Source organism: Eupeodes corollae, chromosome 3, assembly GCF_945859685.1.
Source record: "Eupeodes corollae chromosome 3, idEupCoro1.1, whole genome shotgun sequence".
NCBI lineage: Eukaryota > Metazoa > Arthropoda > Insecta > Diptera > Syrphidae > Eupeodes > Eupeodes corollae.
In genome coordinates this window covers 124,716,444-124,737,587 of record NC_079149.1, presented here as the reverse complement: position 1 = coordinate 124,737,587, position 21,144 = coordinate 124,716,444, and the positions used below count along the sequence as shown (strand labels likewise).

At 32.8% G+C, this 21,144-nt stretch overlaps 1 protein-coding gene across 3 annotated transcripts in view; it reads left to right on the top strand.

Moving 5' to 3' along the window:
• Nucleotides 1-21,144, top strand: part of LOC129952275 (reticulon-1-A) — a 71,659-nt gene that overhangs the window by 6,948 nt on the left and 43,567 nt on the right. Inside the window, exons 1-2 of one of the 3 annotated variants that reach the window (XM_056064785.1) lie at nt 12,202-12,603; nt 12,963-12,998. The exons of 1 other annotated variant lie outside the window; for it this stretch is intronic. In XM_056064785.1, coding sequence (XP_055920760.1) covers nt 12,525-12,603; nt 12,963-12,998 — 115 coding nt within the window. In that variant the 5' untranslated portion in view covers nt 12,202-12,524. Of the gene's footprint in view, nt 1-12,201; nt 12,604-12,962; nt 12,999-21,144 lie in introns of those variants that run through there. One more of the 3 variants, XM_056064783.1, reaches the window with a different exon arrangement.

The following is a 21,144-nucleotide window of genomic DNA, read 5'->3' as shown; positions in this document are numbered from 1 at the left end:
ATTCCATAATTTGATAAGAGAAGGATGAAACATAAAAAAGGCAAATAATACTGTGTTCCTATTTTTGCTTACTCTCCGAATATAAATCCTAATTGGAATTATATTATATTTGGGGTTTTGCCTATTGAGAAAAAAAGGATGGAGATAACTTCAATAGGAAGAAAAAAGGTCTTTCTCATCTTCATAAATTTTTAAGTTTAAGTTTACATAGTCACACAAACAACAAGAAAAGTTGGCCGAACATTCAGTCAGTTGTTGATTTATTATTGGCATTTTTATCATTTTTAAGTATTTATTTTGTGAAACTGAAAGTAAAGTTATTACTAGAAAAGAACTAAGAATAAAATAATGTAATATCAATTTAATGTGATTAAGGTGAATTTTAATATAAAAAATTGGTACAAATCTTTGTTCAACTGAAATATCTACAAAACAAAGAAGTGTTCTCAAGAGAGAAAAAAACACGTGTTGTTTATAAGTCCTCTTCCTTGTTTAAAATTTAATGCGCAGTAAAATTTAATAATCAAATAAGAGGTTTTTGGGAGGAATTCTTAAAGTAATGTAAATAATAATTTTCCACCTTTAGTTGCATTCACAATATTTTCTAGAGTTTTATCTTTAAACATTCTATTTCATTACATTGCATTTCTGGAATTTGTTGTGATTTTTAGTTTGAAGTTACATATGTCAAACTTATTCTATGAACTTGAAAGACATTGGACTTATAATAATCACACAAATCTAAATTAATACCATCGCTTGATTGGGTTAAGAACCTAAGACAAGCTTTATTATTTATCATTTCCCGAAGCGACTGAAATTGAGTACATACTGAACAGAAACAGACTATCAACAACAATAACACTTTAGGTTCCTATTATCTCGACGTCAACAGCTAACTAAATAATATAAATAGACTAAGTTCATTCAACTAATGTGCATATTATGTAGACATTGTTCTTTTTCAATTGCATTTTTATTTGATTAATATTTTATATATGTACATACATATTTTGTTGTTGCATTTTTTTTGTTTTTGAGAAAGGAATGGAATAATGCCTTTAACCTTGATAGGCAAGGCAAAGTCTGGGTCGTATGAAGTAGGCTTCAATTTTGTGTGCTTTGAAAGTTGTTTCCCTTCCACTACAGAATTGTTTAGAAATTCAAGAGAGATTTGATTATTCACATCTGTGTGACGCGATTTATTTATCAATTTTTAAGACCGAAGCTCTCATTGGTTTGACTTGATTTGTGGAAGTTTTCAATCGAAATTTGTTTCTTTGAAAACAAACTTCCTAGTTTTTTAAATTCGACTTCACTTGATTTTTTGATGTGATTTTTGGAGGGGAAATTGTTTATTTTTTAATTTTTGGAGTTCTTAGATGAAATATACCTTTCAAAAAAATATGTGACCTTAAAATCATTAACAATTGGCGGGTTTAGGTGACATACAGGAGTTGAAAGTAAGGCCAGTTTTTAGTATCTGATTGGCCAACTGCCGAAAAATTACCTTTTAATTAAGGCAATTTTAATGGAAAGTTGACTGGAAAGTTAGTCAAGAAAAATCTCGCTAACTATCAAATCAAGTTTACTCCTGTCAAAATGACAGTCAAATATTTTCATTCAACTAAAATCTGTGTAGTACCCATGGCATGATAGTTAAAGCGTTGCCAGAGGTCTTGGGTTCGATCCCTGCCTATGCCATCTAAAGTCTTTTCACTGGTACTGCCTCTTGCGAGGAATTGACAAATTCTCCAAGAGTAATTCTTGTCATGAAAAAGTGCTTTCTCAAATTTGCTGTTCAAAGAATGAAGTTGACTGCAAATGGAGGCCCTTATGTTATCTGAACCTGCCCAATTAATAAATAGTTTTTAATGGGTTGAAGACGGTAATGTAAAGCAAATTTTAGAATTTTACCGGATGTTAGTTTTCTTCTGTAGAAAATGGCACAAAATTAATAACTCGTTCATAGTATTTTTTGTTTACACAAACAAAATATGAGCTTGACAAATTATTTGACAAAAATTCATAAAATAATCACAACTGTGTCTTCGATTCGTGTTTTTATTTTTTTTACAAAATTAACATAAATTGTACTGAATTATTTTCTTATGCTCATACTGTGTTCCATTACTCGACTGCGAAACATTTTGTTGGTTTTCTTATGGTGACATGAGTTGAGTGCTCATAATGTCTGTTTGCACATACTTAGGAGCCAGTTATAGCTATCATTGGTTTTCATCATAGAAAACAAAAATTGGAATTTTTTGGACAGGTCGTTTATAGCTATCATTAAAAATGTTTGTAATTGAAAAATAATAATTTCCTGATTGAAAGCCACTGACAAATTTTTACTGACAGAAATCTGTCATTGGATTTGTGTGAAATTGGAACACAACTCAGTGGACCGATTCGTTGCACTTTTGAACATAAAAGTATCAGCTGTTCAGTAAAATGAATTTCAGTCCGAAAAATAGAAATTTAAATGAGCAACTTAACTTTTTTTTCTAAAAAAAATTGGATGTGTGATTTCTGATCGATTGGTATATAATTTTCATTTCAAATCAAAGGGAACACCGTCAAATGGCGATTCAATTTTTTTTTCCGGATCTATTTCAATGATAGCTCCTTAGGGGCCGGTTATAGCTATCAGTAAAATCCATTAGTAAAATTTGAAACAGGAGGAATCTGAAATGTTTTACTGATGTGTGTTTATAGCAATCAGTAAATTTACATCATTATTAATGTTGTTTTCTTTCGATCATAACATCGAGCTTCGCTCCCCAGACAATTTCTTCACTGTTGCTTTCATCAGTAAAAATTTTAATGGTGCTCAGAACAGTAAAAAATTGGAACACCAACAGTAAAACGAAATTGTATGAAAAAATAGTTGATACTAAAATTTCAGGAAATTGTATACTTGACAATTTTAGTAATTTCTTACCACCTGTGATTCTATAGAAGCGGAGATAAATACAAAAAAGCAGTTTCTGTGACATTTATCATTCGCCGCGGTAACGAGAACTTATAAGACTTCTTTCAAAATGTTTGGAACTCCAACTTTTATAACAAATTTCCAGTTAATTACCTTTGATTCCGAGGTGCAATCCACTATTTAGTGTTTGCGCATACAAAAATTAAATTAAAATGAGTATTTTTGTAGTGAAATACACAATTTGTCATCATAAATATTTTTCGAGCACAGTAATCGCATTTTTAAAGAAATGAATGTATGTATGTACAATTTGAGTATACCATAAAAGAATAAGATTTTTTTACATACATGTATACACAAATCGTGTGTTCTTAGCTTAATCTATTTTGACTATATTTATTCGATCAGGTTCATTAAACAGATTTAAGCCAATATTCACTTATTTTGTCTCTTATAGAGCGTTATTTTCCTTTTTTCCAAAATATTATTTCGCTTTTCTTCTTAAACGTTAAAATACCACTTCAAAATGAGGAATATTATAAGAATAGACTTACTAAGACTTCGTGGGGAATTATAAATCACTTAAATAATGTTTCTTCTTGTAAATTCCAAACAGAATCAAAATAACCACAGTCCTTAGATATTAAAAATGATAAAAGCCTTTTCTTTTTTGTTTTAAGAATAAAATGCAATTCATGGTGAACATATTTGGAATTCTCTCCCAAGAGAGAAAAAAAAAAATACAAAATTCCAGAGATTATTTTTCATACAAATTTTATAGCATCGTTATTTTTTTTGTTCCTTATTAATTATTTTCATTTTACTCTACGTACAGTAGAGTACTGTTTTATTCATGTCCCAATTAGAAAGCATATTTTCATCGCGTTTTCATGCACCATTCCATTTCACTGCATCTACTATAAATTTTGCATTAAAATTGCATTTTTAATAAATAAAAAAACAGTTGTTAAAAAAAAAGAAGAAAACACTTCTACTACTGTTTTATTTAATTGATACCTATTACTGCCTTGTTGTTCATTTGCTTCATGAGGCAATAAAGCACATTGAATTGTGTGGTTTGGTGGTGGTCATTACTTCCGTATAGTGATGTCGTTCGTCCCTTTAGGACAATAACTATCTCAGGAAATGTAGTGACAAGTTAGATATACCACACACAAAAAATGGAATTAAACTATTTTTAGCAATAGGATGTTATGGTGCATGGAGTATGGAGGACATTAACACTTATTTTTATAACTTTGTCACTAGGGTGTTTATTAATTTTTGTTTGTTCTATTTTTAATTTTATGTATCATTAACAAAGTTGAAGGTTAATCAAGTGCAAAGTTATTCATTTAATTAAAAGAGAATTTTTTTAAATAATATTTTGCCACAGAGAGTGGGTGTTGATGGCCATATTTTCTCTTAATGGAGTAAATCACACTATTGTAAGGAAATCTTTCAAAGGACTTTAATGGAATGATATTTAATATGCAAATAAGTCTCAGGAATATAAATGTATTTCTATGAAACAAGTAAAATATGCTGCCGGTCAGCGTAGCACCTACTTCATTAAAATAGACAATAACTTTTAACAATGATAAATTGTTTGGAAATATTTTGTTCTAATGGCGACACGTTTTCGCAAATTTGTATATATGTATATGTAAATACAATTTTGTATTTCCATAGATTTGTTTAATAACTAAGGACATGACTGCTCGAACAAATGTTTATAATTCATTAAATGTCCTGAATGGTTGGAATCCATTAATAAGAAGTTTCATTTCTTAAACTTATTAGGCTCCCGAACCATTAGAGTGAAGGCTCTCTGCCTCTGACGTAATGGTCTCTACCCTCTATGGGCACGTTGCCTCCAATCATTCAGACGAAGTGCTGTGGCATAATTTCGCGCAATAGTTCGATTGTGACTGTTTTGTACATCTTTAACTATAGTGCAATTTTTCGAGAAATAGCGAGGGATTTGTAAGAAGATACCGGTTCACATAGGTTTTACAGTTCTAAATATTAAATTGGACGGAAAAATTAATGTTGGATATAACATTCCAAAGCATGCTTGAAGTATATCCAAAATTGAGCTCAATGTTAAACTAATTTATGTTCTTCTAGGTTAGGTTAGATTAGGTAGAAGTGGCTGTCCAAGATGGAAACGTACACATTTAGGTCAGTTTAATGGCACATTGTGATACCACATGAATTTTGAGGCTTCCTCCTAAGCTCAATGGAACCAGTTTGAGTCCCTTACGAAACGTGGAAGGCTGATTATGCTGATATGATTTAGATCGTTTTGATCGTTAAAGAAGAATTCTCCTAGGTAATTCTTGCGTTTTCGAGCCAGATCAGGCCATGTAAAAAGAAGATGAAGAACTGTTTCCTGCTCTTCCTCTTCGTGCGTGCTTTCCTATTAGACAGTGTCTGCTTAGAGATAGCAAGCACCTTGAACATTTTAAATCCAGTGTTGGCCACATGTTTTTTGTGACCTGACACGTGGTGATGTTGTTCCACCTGGTGCCTGCCCTCTTTCCGGCGTCTTGCATTAGCAACAGTCTACAAGTAGCGATTGGCATGCCAGTATGTGCCAAACGTGGTAGGATGGGCTGCACTGTACCGTTCCTGGTGAGTTCATCTGCCTTACAGTTACCTGGAATGTCCCTATGGCCGGCACCCAGCAAAGGTGAATATTAAACTGTTTTGCCATCTCCAGTAGAGATGATCGATGACAGTTATGGACTGTCATAGTTTTTTAGAGACCGAGTCCATTTGATAGCTGCCTGACTATCTGAGAAAATACGGATATCAGATGCTGATATCACGTTTTCTTTAAGCCAGGACAAGACTTCTTTTATCGCCAAAAATTCCGCCTGAAATAGACTACAATGATTGGGAAGGCGGAATGAGAGACTCAATTTCAGTCGTTCAGAGTACACACCTCCACCAACCCCTTCTTTCCATTCTTCTAGGTGCTGATTATTTTTAAGGAGTTTCGGTCTTCCTTGACATCTGGAACCTAGCGGCTACTACTTAAAATATCTCTTGGCTGCATCAATCCTGTCTTATCGTTCGTTGAAGACGTATTGATGTGGTCTGGTCAATGGGTGGTATGCAGTATCGATTTGTTCAGTCATGAGACTCTAAGCTCTGAGTTTTAGTTCCGGAGAAAAACTTTAATTTGGTATTTAAGAGCTCTGTCTCATCTCACTATCTCAGTCTCAAGAGATCATTGATTTTTAAAATGTCTTCTTCAAGTGAAACAGGGTTTTCTGGCAAACTCTTAACAAAAACATGGTTCTACTGCTTTCAGGCTAAGGAAAGAGAACTTTGATAGCTCAAACACTTATGTACATACATATATTGTGATTTGCGGAAAAATGTATATGAAATAAAAATAAGCATTTCTCAGAAGACTCCGATAAAGCAATTTTTGATCGAAATAAAACATTATTTTTTCGACATCGTTTTCTCTACCATGTTCAACGTCTAGTCCTCTTTTTTACTTATATTCTTTTTCAGGAAACCAATTCCCTTTTGAAAACTAGGATCACAAATAAATCGTATAACTTCATCATTCTAGTTTTATTATTCCGTTAAGCGCCACTTTATATGTTTTTAGTTGTTGATAAGGGTTAACTTGGGAAGTGGAATACCTATGAAGCAAAAATAAGTACTCAACCATTTTGATTCCTGACAAAACAAATTTACAGTCTCAAAACTTACGAGTTCATTTGAAGCTTTGTTCTACATACTGAATTCCCTCAATTGAGACCGTGAGTCATTTTTGTTAGATTTACCTCAAAGCTATTTGGCATATAAATGCTATCAAAAGTTCAAAATAATGAGATTTAGGACAGAGCATTTTGCATACCAACAAAAGTGTCCCACATTTGCCTTCATCTTAGAGCCCTCGGACATATCTTTAAGGAGCTGCAGACGTTTTTTCATGATTTTTTAAATATAGGTTATCGAAAAAAACCTCAAACCTCAACACTTTTGATAGAATGGTTGTTCCAGAAAGAAAAAAATCGATTTCAAGAAGCAATACTTAACTATTAAAAATTGTATTACCGTACTTCACAAAGTCTAGACATGTGGTACCCTTCAGTAATAATCAAAATTTGTTTAAAATGAAAAATAATGATAATGAATCTGTTTAAACTTCTAGACGTTAAAGAAAACACCAAAACAGTGCAGAAAAAAAACATGTTTTTTTGCTAATCTCAAAGTAAATTGCAACATTGTTTCAGATCCCATTGTGTTAGATCTTTTTTGAGCCTCTTTTAATTTGTTTTATAACTTGGCCAAGAATTTCTGTCCTACAAATGCCAGTTATTAAGCAGTTATTAAATTAAAAGGCAAGTGGATACTTGAAAATTAATTTAACCTATTGAAAGTCGCTCTTAACATTTTGATGGAATCCAAACTAATTTTACGATGTTACTCAAAAAATTGCATTTTTATCCTGGAAACAAACCTTCTGGGGAAATTAAAATCATTCATGTTTTACTTTTATTATTTTTTTTTTTACTTGCTGCCTGAAGGACCTTGTTATTCCTTTTTGTAAGGTAATGTGATGCATAAATCATCATGCATACAAAAATTCAATGAAATAAAATTGAGTGTACGCCTGAGTGTACCAATAAATTTTGAACCAACATAATATTCTGGATTTGACTTTAGGTTGTTGTTTTTTTTTGTCAATAATTGTTAAAGATCTTTTTTCATATTTTTGTTTATTTTCAAAACGTACTTTCAAAGCTCTTTTATCATGGCTAATTGTCAAGTGCCTATATTTTAAGTAAATTTAGTTTGACCATCGTGCTTACAATTTATTTTGTTTTGCTTACAGGATATTTCTAATAGAACATAAAATTCATTATGCAACTTCTAAGGGTTTAAGAGTGATTAACATATTTTCCTCGCTTGAATTATACTAACTGCGAGCTTTGGTAAAATCATCAAAAATACTCGTGACAGAATTTCACAACCAGGAGTCATTAAGTCCATGAATAAAATTTGCCTTTAAGCAATGACCTGAATTTTGTATGGGAATAAATTAAATTTACTTTAATTTGAAAATACAAAGTGCATAATTGTTGTACGAGAGTTTCTCACTGCAGACCCACTCTGATATAAATCTCATTTAAATTACTCTTTGTCCTTTAGATTGCAGATTCTTCTTTTTTACATAAATCTGTCAAAAAGTTTTGAAATTGCAAAATACAAATAAAATTTAATATCAAGTAGTTACACACTTCCACTTTAGAGTCCTTGAAAATAAAAGTACTAAAATATTTTCTTTTTGGCACACATTTTTATATACAGGCATATCAACTACATACATATCAATTTCATAATAAGTTTTGAAAGCTTAAAATCACGTTTTGAATAAAGCCATTCTTGTTTCTTTTTTAAGAATAGAAATAAAAACAACACAAAAATACGTATATTTTAGCGTTTCCATGGGAAAAATGAGTCATTTGAAATCAGTCATGTAAAAAGAAAAGCAACAATTTCCTTTTTGTTGGTTCTATACTCAAATTGTATTTCCAACACTGGTTGGCAGTGAGTGAGAGCATACTTGAGGAGGGTGTTGAAAATTGCTTTGTCACAACAGAACAGAAATCTTCACGTCTTGTGCCACGTTCAAAAAAACTCATGCCTCTCAAAAACGACAACGAGAATATAATTGTAAATGTAACAAAAATTTTTCTAAGTATGTATCTGATAATTTTTGTAGTTTTAGTTGTCGTTGTTGTCGTCTTCTCATTTCTGGGACTGACTGTGTAGTGCGCCAGGACAGGTTTGATCCTTTCTCCAACAACTATCACTACTGTCGTCTCATTGCTCCTCTCTCATTGATATCACATATTCTTTTTTTTTCACTTCTTACTATGTACTTTGAGTATGTGATAAAATGAAGTTATCCTAGAAAACAGTATGGACAGGAAAAGCAAAAGCATGGTTAGAGTGTAAATCCTTTTATACTTCTCTAAAGCTCAGATTAAATATGCGCATGTCTTTGAATTTTGAGGTAGTTACACCATAAGAAGGTGTACAAATATGTATAAAAAAAACACTATCAATGCTCAACATTCTAGGAAACTGCATTATTCATATGATGTTAAGGAGATGTTTGAAAAGCGTTAAAATAGCTTCTTACAGTGTGTTTTGAAAGAAAGAATACGGAAGTACTCTGAAAATAAAAACAAAAATATAAAATCTTGATAAAAATATAGAACCTCAAGTCCAATAGTTCAAGAATTATATTTTGGCAAATCTTATCACTGGTAGATTAATATTATATGGGGTTTGCAAATTATTATCAAAGCAGTATTTTCAAGGTCATAGGATTGCATTAGTCAAGTCATTTTAGTTAAAACATACATTTGTTTTTATTGAAGTTGTAAATTAAATTGTTAGAAAATCAAATTGCACGTACTCAGAACCACATCGTGATATGTGCTTTTAAAAACAGCACTTTGGACTTCGTGATAAAGAATCAAGAGAAGAAATCTTAAAATACAAGGAGCAGTTAATATTTGTTTAAAGTTGTTACAAACAAAAACTCATTTCCGAAAAATCAAAAATTGTTAAATTTAATTCTAAAATGTAATCGTTTGCTTTTGAATACCCGGAACTATGAAAATTTTTAAGAATACTCGAACAAACAATACAAGATTGAGCAGAAAATTTTATGCCAAGTATTCCAGGAACTTCTATGAGTATTTTTGATATAGTTATATAGTTGGGTTTGGTAACCTCCAAATGGACTGTCATGCGAGAGTTCTTGGGTTCTATCCCTGCCTATGCCACCTGAAGTTTTTTTTTTCACAGGTATTGCCTCTTGCGAGGAATTGACAAATTCTTCAAGAGCAATTCTTGTCATGAAAAGTGCTTTCTCAAATTTGCCGTTCGGATTCGGCTGAAAACTGTAGGTCCCTTCCATCTCTGAAAACAGTACTCGCACACAGGAATGGTTGAGAGTTCTCAGTCACTAGGCTCTAGGTCTCAAACGGACTGTTGAGCCGCCCAATTTATTTATTTATAACCTCCCAAAAACTTCAATGATGTCATTAGCTTATTGCATATTGGGAAAATAAGTATGCATTTTTTTAACGAAACTAAAATCAAACTTTTGCAATAAATAGATTGTCAAAGAAATTTCTCAGAACATAAAGCTTTAAACTTTCCATAGACTTTCCTTGTAACTTATTTTTTTTCGTAATTGTATAAAAAATACAAACTTGGTTTTTAAAAAAGGAGCTTTATCCAAGTGCTTAATTTTAATCATCGAACTCTGTATAAACGACGTGGGTAAAAATGCTGCTAAGTGCTTTTTACGACGAAGCAAGGAATTGTTCACCATTTGAAGTATTAAAAAAACTTTTTGAGAAAATTTGAAATAAGAATAAAAACACATTGAAACTTAAAATTACGATATGACTTGATGACATTCCGTAGAAGTTGAAATATAATATTCTATCCGAACATTAATTAATTATCAGCTTAAACATATCTTGAAGAACGGAAGCTTCTTAATGGCTGACAGTATGGCTTTTGTAGCAATAGGTCCATTGGTGATTTATGGTTCATCTCACAGAACAGTGGAACAAATCTTTACATCGTTTTGGAGAAAGTAAGATTATTGCACTTGATATTTCAAAGGCATTTGATAGAGTTTGGCATTAAGCTCTCTTATCGAAACTGCGTGCATTTGGTATTGATGAATCCCTTCTTCGTTGGGTTAGAAATTACCTTGCGGAGCGTTCAATTCAAGTAGTATTGGACGGGTTCAAATCTGATATTCACAAAATAAACGTTGGTGTGCCCCAGGGCTCCATTTTGTCTCCAACGTTCTTCCTTATTTTTATAAATGATCTTTTGTTTGAAACTTCTCACCCACTTAATTGTTTCGTGGATGACAGTACCCTTAGCTTTTCGTATTCGTTTTTAGATTCTCATCCTTGTAATTCGGATGTGGAACTTCAACGGCAGAGTATGATACAGCATTGTACAATGGGGAATCAAAAATCGTGTAGAATTTGCGTCGAAAACTCAATGCTGTCTCCTGTCGTTAAAGCGTAACCCACCTCCGATGTCGCTATCCATGAGCGGCACTTGCATTCAGGAAAATAATCAACTTACAGTACTCGGTATGCATATCACAGATCACCTATTATGGAATGATCACATATTCGATTTCTTCGACGACGGTGCAAGAAATTTGTCACCCCTTCTGATCTGGCTGTAATTTACAAAGCCTTCATTCGTCCAAAACTTGAATATAACTCACATATTTAGGCAGAAGCCCCTAAAACAAGTGTTTTAACTTTAAACATGATAAGGGTATTAATAACCCCTTTAATGCCCGTTTATTATTAAAAAAAAACATGACTTGAAATTCACCGAGAGTAATTTTCTTCGTTTTAAAATCTGTTGTATAACGAAATGAATAATGTTCGAAGAGTTCGACTTGGGTAAAAAAAAAAAACAATTCCAAAATCATAATAGAGCCCCTTTTAACAAACAGCCAAAATTGAATTAAAAATAAAATAAATAAAATTGGTAGCGACTTGCTTTCTTAACATCCTTCCAAAAAATAGTTAAGAACTTTCAAAGTTTAAGTAAAACTTCAACCATTTCTAGCAATTTTAACGAAATTTTAAAATAGATAGGGTTGGTTCAAATTTCTAAAAGAAAATCTTCTAAAAAACGCTCCTTCTGCTAGTGTATGTATATAAAATTTATTTAGAAATATTTTTATCAATCTTAAATTCGCTCCGGTACAAAGTTTTTAATTTGATTTTTATCAACAAGTATTTCTAAGAATCGAAACTTGTTAATCATATCGTAATTTTTATCAACCACCTTCTATGATTTTTATGAACAATCAATACACATATTGCCTCCTATGACGATGCAGATTTGTAGAGAGAAACCACAGAGACTTACTTCAAAAATTTGACGTTGCTTTGTTGTACATATTTTGTATATAGTTCAAACTGCGGGTTGCTAACGAGAGCGCAAAAATTAGGCCCCAAAACGAAGACGATATACGCAGTTAAAATAAAGAGAACTCGAGAGAGCTATCTCTCACTCTCTCTCCTCAGTCCTCTCTCTCTCTCTTTCAATAACTGATATTAAGTGCGCATAGCAAATTTATAACATTCGACATAAACTTTGGGGTAATTCAGGACAGGACAACTGAAACTGTTGTGTGTACTAACCAGTATTACATCCTTCGTCGTTTCGGGTATTTGGAGAGTGCTTTTTTTGTAAGATAGTCTGTAGAGAGAAATAAATAATTATATTCAGTATAATATTTATACAACCTGTCAAATTTAATTTGTCAAAACCTTTAAATAAATAATCTAAAAAATAAACTATCCCCATTTAAGATAAAAGAAAAACCCTCTTAAATCGAACAATCAACGAATAAATCGAAAAAAGAAAAGAGTGTCGCGTGTTTAAATTTGAATATCGGTTTTGTGCGCTAGTGAAACACGCAATTTGAATATTTGAATAAAAACCCTTTTTCGAATTAGATTTAAACTAACGAAAAAAAGAAAAAATGGTCGAAGATAATGGTGAACTTGCCCAGAACGGCGTTAGCAAAACCCGGCCCTTACTTTGCTGCTTATTAGATCCTAGTAAGTTTTTTTTTTAAAATTATTTTTCATCAATTTTTTAAAGTTTATGCATGGCTTTTGTGTTTTTATGGTTTAATGTGGTTTTTGGAAAAATATCCTTTCTAATAACTTTTTCCTTTGGTGCATGCGAGCCAACTCCCATCTTTATATATGTTCTATCCTTTCCTCTCTCACTCACTCTCACCCAAATTTCTATTCATCTTTCATCTCATCCCCCTCAAAACAATGTACAAAAAATTGCAACTTATATCCATGCACATTCTATATAACACTTTTTTCTTCTTTATTCAAAAACAAAAAAAGAAAACTTAAACAACAATAAAATAAAAAATCAATAAATTCGTAATTTATTCTTTCAGATGTTTGGTTTAAGCCGGAACGTTTGCATCCAAGAGGTGAGTACACTTGTATAAAGTGTGAGCTATGACAAGGGTTGTTCTCCTACCCCTATATACTCTAGAATGGTGAAGAACCTTTTTTTAAAAAAAATAAAAACATAAAAAAAGCACCTTAAGAACTTAGTGCAACGGTGTGTAAGAGCGAGTTGTAATGATGACTACAACTGAAGACTACATAAGAAAGCAATGACGACTTCGAAATCGAAATCGAAGGTACGAGGACAAGGAATACAATAATTCAATGAGGTCATACCGCATTTTGAGTGTAAAAATCGGGATTTGCCTCAGCAAGTCCAATCAATTTGAAGGGTATTGGGTAACCTTCTTTGACAAATGTACCTTCTTTGGTGCAAACGAACTACTGTCTATCACCTTAGCATAGGAACAAACCATAATGACGAATCTATTTAGTGCTGACAATTTTTTTTTTTTTAAAACCTGAAAAAGTCTCGCATGTCTAGGGTATATGTTACATTATGGTTGGTCGGATTACAATGTTAGAAACGTTATATACTCGAATGTACCCACACGTTATGCTTTCTTGCACTCTAAATGGTTCTTTCGTTATTCGACAGAGGAACAATAAAAAAACATAAAATCAATGATTTGCTGCATAGAAGGTTTTTGTTTTACTAAGTGAATAGTTTAGGTCAAGTGCCTTTTACTTAACCTAGTTATTAGATGAAATTAAAGATTATAACGTTATGATTTATCCTTTCAATAGAATTAAGTACTTATTGTAATGAAAAGAAAGTATGTACGATTTTTTTGATATTTATTTTTATGTTGCTTTCGTTTCAATATAAATTATGACCGACACCGGTATAGTGGGGAAATTATACAATTATTATATTAGTAGCTCTATAGGCTTTGAAAGAGGGTGATTTTATTTTCAGAGGTAATGACGAGCTTGAAGATATAACAACGAGTGATAATTTATTCATGTAACTTTTCTGCCTAAGTGCAACAACATATACTCGTATAAAAGAAAGAGAACGAGCCGAGCTAGTGCAGTGTGCAGCTGGGACATACAAAACAATACGAACTTAATTGACGTGTGAGGCATTTGTTTTTTGAAACAGGGTGTCACTTGGGAAAACTCTCGACATAGGAGCTGGTCTTGAGTGCCGAATCAAATGATCATATTTAAAGATTTTTTGAAATCTGTCAAAGGTCTTTAAATTTAGAAACCATAAGCTCATTATGAGTACATACCTAATTGACTGTTCCATTTTAAAGGGTTAGGTCACCCTAGAGACTGAAAAAATAGGCTTATTGTTGATTTCTTTCTTAAAATACTCCAGAAAAATTGAGATTACAAAAATATCAGAGGCATTGCTTAAAATGATTGTTTGAACCAATTCGTTTTTAAATATGTAATTTGCTGCTTATTTATTTATTAACTTCTCATTCTTTTAGGGGCCCTTAGCTTACAGCTAATGTAATTAAGTAATCATAATAATAATTGCGATGATTTTTGGGTATTGTGACACACTTATAAAAAAAAAAATTAAAATTTAAGCTTAAAAAACGTCTGATAAATTTAATTTAATAATACACACACAAAATCATGGGTACTTTCAAAGAGATGGTTATTTTCAAAGATATGTTCAAAATTTCAAGTGAATCGAGTCGGACCAGCTTAAAAAATTTAGTATTAAGATAAACACGCTTAAGGTTCTGCGAAGTAGCGAATTTTGCCATATTTGTACTTTAATTCGTAAACCTAGTACTTTTAGTTTTTCTCTTCCAAAATCTTTTGGGATAACCTTTTTGGGGTGTTAGTGGTCAGCTCGAATTGAGCTTTCCCCCTTAGGTTATAGATTTTGAAGTCTTTCGAAGCTTTTTAAATCCAAAAACTTAACCATATTTTTAAAGCGGGTGCTTTATGGGGCCATGCTTCTGCCAATATTTACTCTTGGGTCCTTCCCAAAAGGCAATTGTTAGCTCAGTATGTGAGGCAGTTCTTTTTCGGGTACGCTATAATTACAAAAGTGTACTCAGCTTACCTCATATATTGTGACAAATATTAAGTTCGGAAGGCTCTTGAAAATATTAAAGAACCGACTCGGAAAGTCTTTTGTAGTACACTCTTTGGAAAGCGACAGACCTTGATATTGCAAGTGGAATGACGTAGTTCATACCCGCCCCAAGTCTTGAGATGTGCAACTGAATGACGTCGGCTAACAATTGCAATATGTCGAAAGACTTTAAAGGGAGCCACGATCAAACTCTTGCTGTGGACTCGGTTATGGTTTTTGGAAATTACTTTTTTCGACTCAAATTTGTATGTTCTCTTAAAGAAAAAAAAAACAAAGTTAGTCAGAAAAGATGTGTCTCTTTTTAAACTTAAACTTATTTATTTGTTTTCTTTTATAATATTTTTAAATTATTAAATCCTACCAAAATGGTTTTCCGATATGAGATTTAATTTTGAATAGCTCGCTATTTAAGCACTTGTCACTTTTGAAGCTGTCATTATTTGGCACGTAAAAACTATGTCCACTAAAATTGCAACGATATACGCTTCAACATTGGACAGGTTCATACAACATAATGGACTTCATATGCAGTCAACTTCATTCTTTGAACGTAAATTTTGACCAAGGCAACTAAATAGTTAGTTTTTCAAGTGTCATGAATTTCAAATACAGAAGTTTACTTCGAAATCCTATACTTTAAGTTCGTAGTATAAAAAGTACCAACAAAATTACTGTCTACAAAACACTCCTTAGGCAAGCTACAAGTCCACCAAAATTTTAATTCTTGTTGCGTTTTGGATTTCCGTAATAGCGCGAGGAAGAGAGTTCCAGAGTCGGACTGAGTTTATAAAGAATTGACGTTCGGATGTTAAACATGTGAAGCGAGGATAAATCAATTGACGAGATCTACTAGAGGTAGGAAAATTTATCTTGTCAAAACAGTATTGTGGTTGGTGTGTAAGCAGTACATCAGCGAAAGCAGTACATCAGCTTGACTTACTTTCCAGTCAACTTTCCATTAAAGTTGTTTTAATTGGAAGGTCATTTTTTGGCAGCTGGCCAATCAGATATTAGACTCTTGCCTAACTTTCAAGTACCTTTCTATCGTCTGAACCTACCCAATGCATTGAAATTGTTTACATTCAATAAAAATGTGCTGAAATTTGGATGCAACAGTTCCTAGTTTTTAAAGAAAAATGTCCAGATCGTAAAGAAGTGGTCACAACTGGCAATTGAGATTTAACATTTTGATTTGTAAAACATGGGATTCGTGAAGTTGTTCATTAAAACCGCATATTGATGAATTTCTCTCAAAAAAACGTAATCAAAAATCTTTTGTATTTTTTCAAAGATAGTTACTACTTTGTTTTGAATAACTTCTCGCAGCCATTCAACCGGGCTTCTGATTACTAATCACACTAGATTTGAATTTTTTGATTCGATACAAAATCGATATGCATATAATTCCACTCAAGATTCTCAATTTCCAAAAAAGGTATGCAAACTTTTTTGGTGTGTTTTAGAAATTTAGAAATTATGTATTCTAACATGCCATCTTTTAAATAAATAATTACCTCAAGCTTAAACGTAGAACTTCAAGGGAAGGCTTACAGATACAAAAAAGCGTTTTATAGCAAATTTTAGACAAATACAGAAATTAAGTATTTTTTAAAGCACGGTACAATCATATTATGGGGCTTAACATTGTCCCAATCCCAGTTAGTCAAAATTATTAAGGTCTAGCGTATTATTGTCAGACTGATTCTAAAAATAGTCTACACCAATTACTATACACTCAGCAAGAATTGGAATACATTGTTTTGCATTTATTAAATCCATACAACTCATTTAATTATGGGTTCTATTTCTACGATGGAATCGACATGGTTGCATCGGAATTGTTATCGTAGTTGTTGTTGGGTTACATAAATAAGTTGCTGTTGTATTATGATGTCGGATCTCATTTGAATTGATTCATCTGAGCTTATAAGCTTCAACTCCCATTGATGCCGCAGACTTATTATTCCTACATATATGTATATAAACAAAAAACGCCAAAACATCATGCAACGAACTAAAAACTTAAAAAAAAAACAATCTCAAGTGGAAATTCAATTGTGTTCATTTTTTATCCGCTTGAAATGTTAAAGCAAACCTCCCGACATCGGCGGAATCGTAGTCGTTGGTCTTCTCGTCTCGTCTCGTGGAGCAGCGATCATGAAATCTTCTCTGATTTGCGTCAGAGTGTAGAGAATATTAAAAATGTAATCATAGAGCTAAGGAAAATTCTCCAGATACCGTCCCATTTTAATAAGATTGTTGACCATGATGACGAACGACTATAGACAACCAAAAACGTTGACGAGGAGAATGGATGGATGATGACAAGTTATGGTTTCGTTTTGGAAGATTCGTCCAGAATTTCCATTCTCTTTTTATGGTCACCCACAGTGGAATAATGCGGTGAAAGAACTTGTACTTGTGTACTTGAATGATGAATTGTGGACATTGGAAGAAGTTCTTTAAAGACACTTTAGTCAACAAAATCATCACCACTGTCCGTCGTCGTCGTCGGTGGGTTTCTTTTTTTTGTGTGAATCTCGCTACTCTATTTAAACCAAATCACTTTTCATGTCTAGAGAGAGGCATACAAAAAAAAGAAAAGAAAAATGTGCTTTGCAACTCACAGCCAGCAGCTATTAAGGTCGATGAACGCACGCGAGCTAACTTTAGGTATATTAAATAGAGTTCCTCCTCCTCCATATCAACAGCAACACCACATCCTCCATTCATCACATTGATTTCAATATAATGTAGTTTGGTTTTTCAACTTTTCAATAAATGAAAGGAGGAGGATCGTGCGCTTAGCAATTGAACTCTCTAATGATGTCATATTGTTTGTTTTAATGCTGTTTTTTTTTTTATTGTTGAAGTAAAAATCTATTTCTAGTTAAAATTGTGGAGGTGTTTATTTCAGTTCTTTTTTTTATTGATGATATATTCATTTTCACAATAATGGTGCGTTGTTAGTCATAATTTTTAAGGCTCTTGACAACAATCATAGTTGTTATTTGGAAGTTTTAATTATTTTTTCGAAGAGGAAATATTAATTTTGTTTTAAAATATTATGATTTTAAGGCTGTGTGACAATTTGTTGGGAATTTCCGTGTTCAGAATGGACACAGGAAATATTAAGTGGATTATTTAAATTTATGTATTTTTTTTTGTTGAGTAATTTGATTTATGAATGAAAAAAGGAAAACAGAAATATATTCGAACTAAGTTATGTGTTAAACATACATACTTTAATTATTTGGCCAATAATTTGGCAAGTTTTAGCCACGAGCTCTAGTTTTTGCGATGAAAAAATAAAATAACTGAACTGAGTAGGAGGCTTGTTACTCAATGAGCACAAATCTTTCTTTATGGAACCATCGCACGTCCTATTAATACGGAGAAATTCTCATGTTGATTGTTGTTTTCTGCTTATTTTTTATAACCCCACACTCAAGTTGATTTTTCATACCCTTAATTTTCCAAGGCATAGTGTGAACATAGGTTAGGTAAGGTAAAAGTGGCTGCGAACTCATAATCCACACACTTAGGCCAAAAGAAAAGGCCCATTGTGATACCACATGAATCTAGAGAGTTATTTCCCACTGGTCGAACCATTTTGAGCTTTTTATAAAGCGAAGGAGATATTTGATAGCTAGTTCATTGGGATTATCAAAAGAGTAGTCTCCCAGATGAAGTTTGTGTCTTAGTGAAAGAGCATGGCAGGTACAGAGAAGGTAAGAGATTGTTTCCTCTTCTTCCTCGTCCATACAGCTCCTGCAGAAGTCATTTGAGGCTACACCAGGTCGTATTGCTTGTCTGCCTATAGGACAGTGTCCCGTGAGGACACCTAAAAGGGAGCTAATATGAAGTCTACTTTGAGATAACAAGTCTTTAGAGCGCTTTAGGTCCAGTGAAGGCCATATGAGTGGCTGCGCATGTTGGTAAATTGTGCCACCTAGAGTTTGTTATCGAAAAAGCTGTTTCTTTTAGCAGAAGTTTACATTTAGCTATCTTCTCCCTTTCAGGTGAAATAGGTATGACGGTTCCATTTTTAGCGAGTTCATCTGCTCTACAATTTCCTGTGATATCTCTGTGGCCCGGCACCCAAAAGAGGAGAATGTTAAATTGCTGTGCCATCTCCATAAGAGACGATCGACAATCGAGTGCCGTTTAAGATTTGGTTGAGACCCCGTCAAGAGATTTAATAGTAGAGAAGAGGCGGATATCAGAATTGGATATAACGTTTTCTCCTAGCCAGGAGAGAACCTCTTTGATCGCTAAAATTTCCGCTTGGAAGACGCTACAATGATAAGGGAGGTGCAATGAGATGCTTAGATTAAGCTTTTCTGAGAACACACCACTACCAACTTCCTGGTTTGTCTTGGATCCATCTGTATAAAAATTAATGCTATTGTCATCCAGGAGTTTTTTGTCTTCCCATTCATCTCTGGATAGAATGGATACCTGGAAGTTTTGGAATAGTGTAGTCTTTGTACTTTAGTATAGAACCAAAGAGGTTCAATATGATGACCGATGTGTATAGCTAAAAGGATATGCGAGATTTAAAACCCCATTTGCTTCCTATGGCTTTCTTGCAAAGGAAAAGAGCTACTGTAGCTTTTTTAATTCTTTCCTGAACATTAGGTTTCCAACTTAATTTTTTTGTCCAATATCAGACCAAGATATTTGGCTTCATTGGTAATTATTAGTGGTACACCTTAGTGTGAGCATAAGGAAGGAGAAATTAGGTGTCTGTGCACGGTTTTAAATTTCTAAATAATTTAGAGACTGGGAAAGACAGAGTGTGGTAAGGCATTCAACATTCGCGTAGTAACGCTTAAGAACGCACATCTGTACTTGACAGTAAGACCGATGTTGGGCTCTAGGGTATACTGTTGAACATTTCTAGAGTCTCAAGTATTACGGTTGAACTGATTGAGGGCCGGAATGCAACTGGCTATTTACGAGTATCTAGAGCGTATCCTTTAAAATAATGTTAATGTTCACGTGGCGTAAATGATTTAACTATGATTATCATATACCAAAAGAATTTAAATGTTTTACGTTCAATACTGTCTAAAAGACTAAATTAAACTGCAGGAGCACCACCTCAGAAATAGAAAAATTCCAAAAATTTTGAGGTTTTCAATCTCCTTGCCACTCATGTGGATAGTGAAAAATTATGGTAAATTATATCTTAACGACAGTAAGCAGCTTTAATGTCCGAGATCTGACAGCAAGTTCTTGGTTTGAAGGTAAAACCAAAATTCAATAACTGATATGTCAAGGTGTTAGAGTAATGATATTGAAATCATTCGTTTGAAAAGTTTTCTTTGACTCCTTGGCAAACTAATGTAATGAGCAGCTCGACATTCCTGTTTTTGAATTTTGGATATGCCTTTAAACCAAAAAGTATGCTGTCAACTCTTAGACAATTACTTTTGTTTTTTAATGATAAAATCGATGCAGGCCGCACCTTACTACTTAAGTGAACCAACAAATTAGTTCGTTACGACGTTCTTTTGATAATTCGAGCTTCATCACTAAACCGTAAAATGGACGAAATGCTACTTTCTCTAAAAGTAAATAAGAACGAGTTGTTCTGACGTTAAATGATTGATGACAAATAACCTTAATGAACCGAAGTATGTCAAACTAAAGGCATATAAAGCCTTGAACTTTGTTATGTTTGACCAGCCGTTACTATCGATTCAAGGGATATGGATATTGCACAACTTCAAATGCGTGTTCCGCTTTACCCTGATTTTTTGATCAATAGTTTTTCTCAAAATCGTTCTCCCGTTCTTTGATTGCTACGTTACCTTTCTTTTTTTGTCTTACTTTATGGTAGCATCAAACATATTTTATACACAATTTGCATATTTAAGTGCAAAATGGAAGTTTTTGTTCCATGAAGAATTATGTTTGTTCTTACCGCTTCCACCTTTATATCAAAAGTTAATGAGGTGTGTACTTTTATACTTTATGCTTTCAATTATCAGAAGAGTTATGAGGTCAAAAAAATCTAACTAAGTAGGATAAACTTTTAATTGAATAATTTTTTAATTCTTATCAAAGGTTCTAAAAACGACTTAAATTGTTAT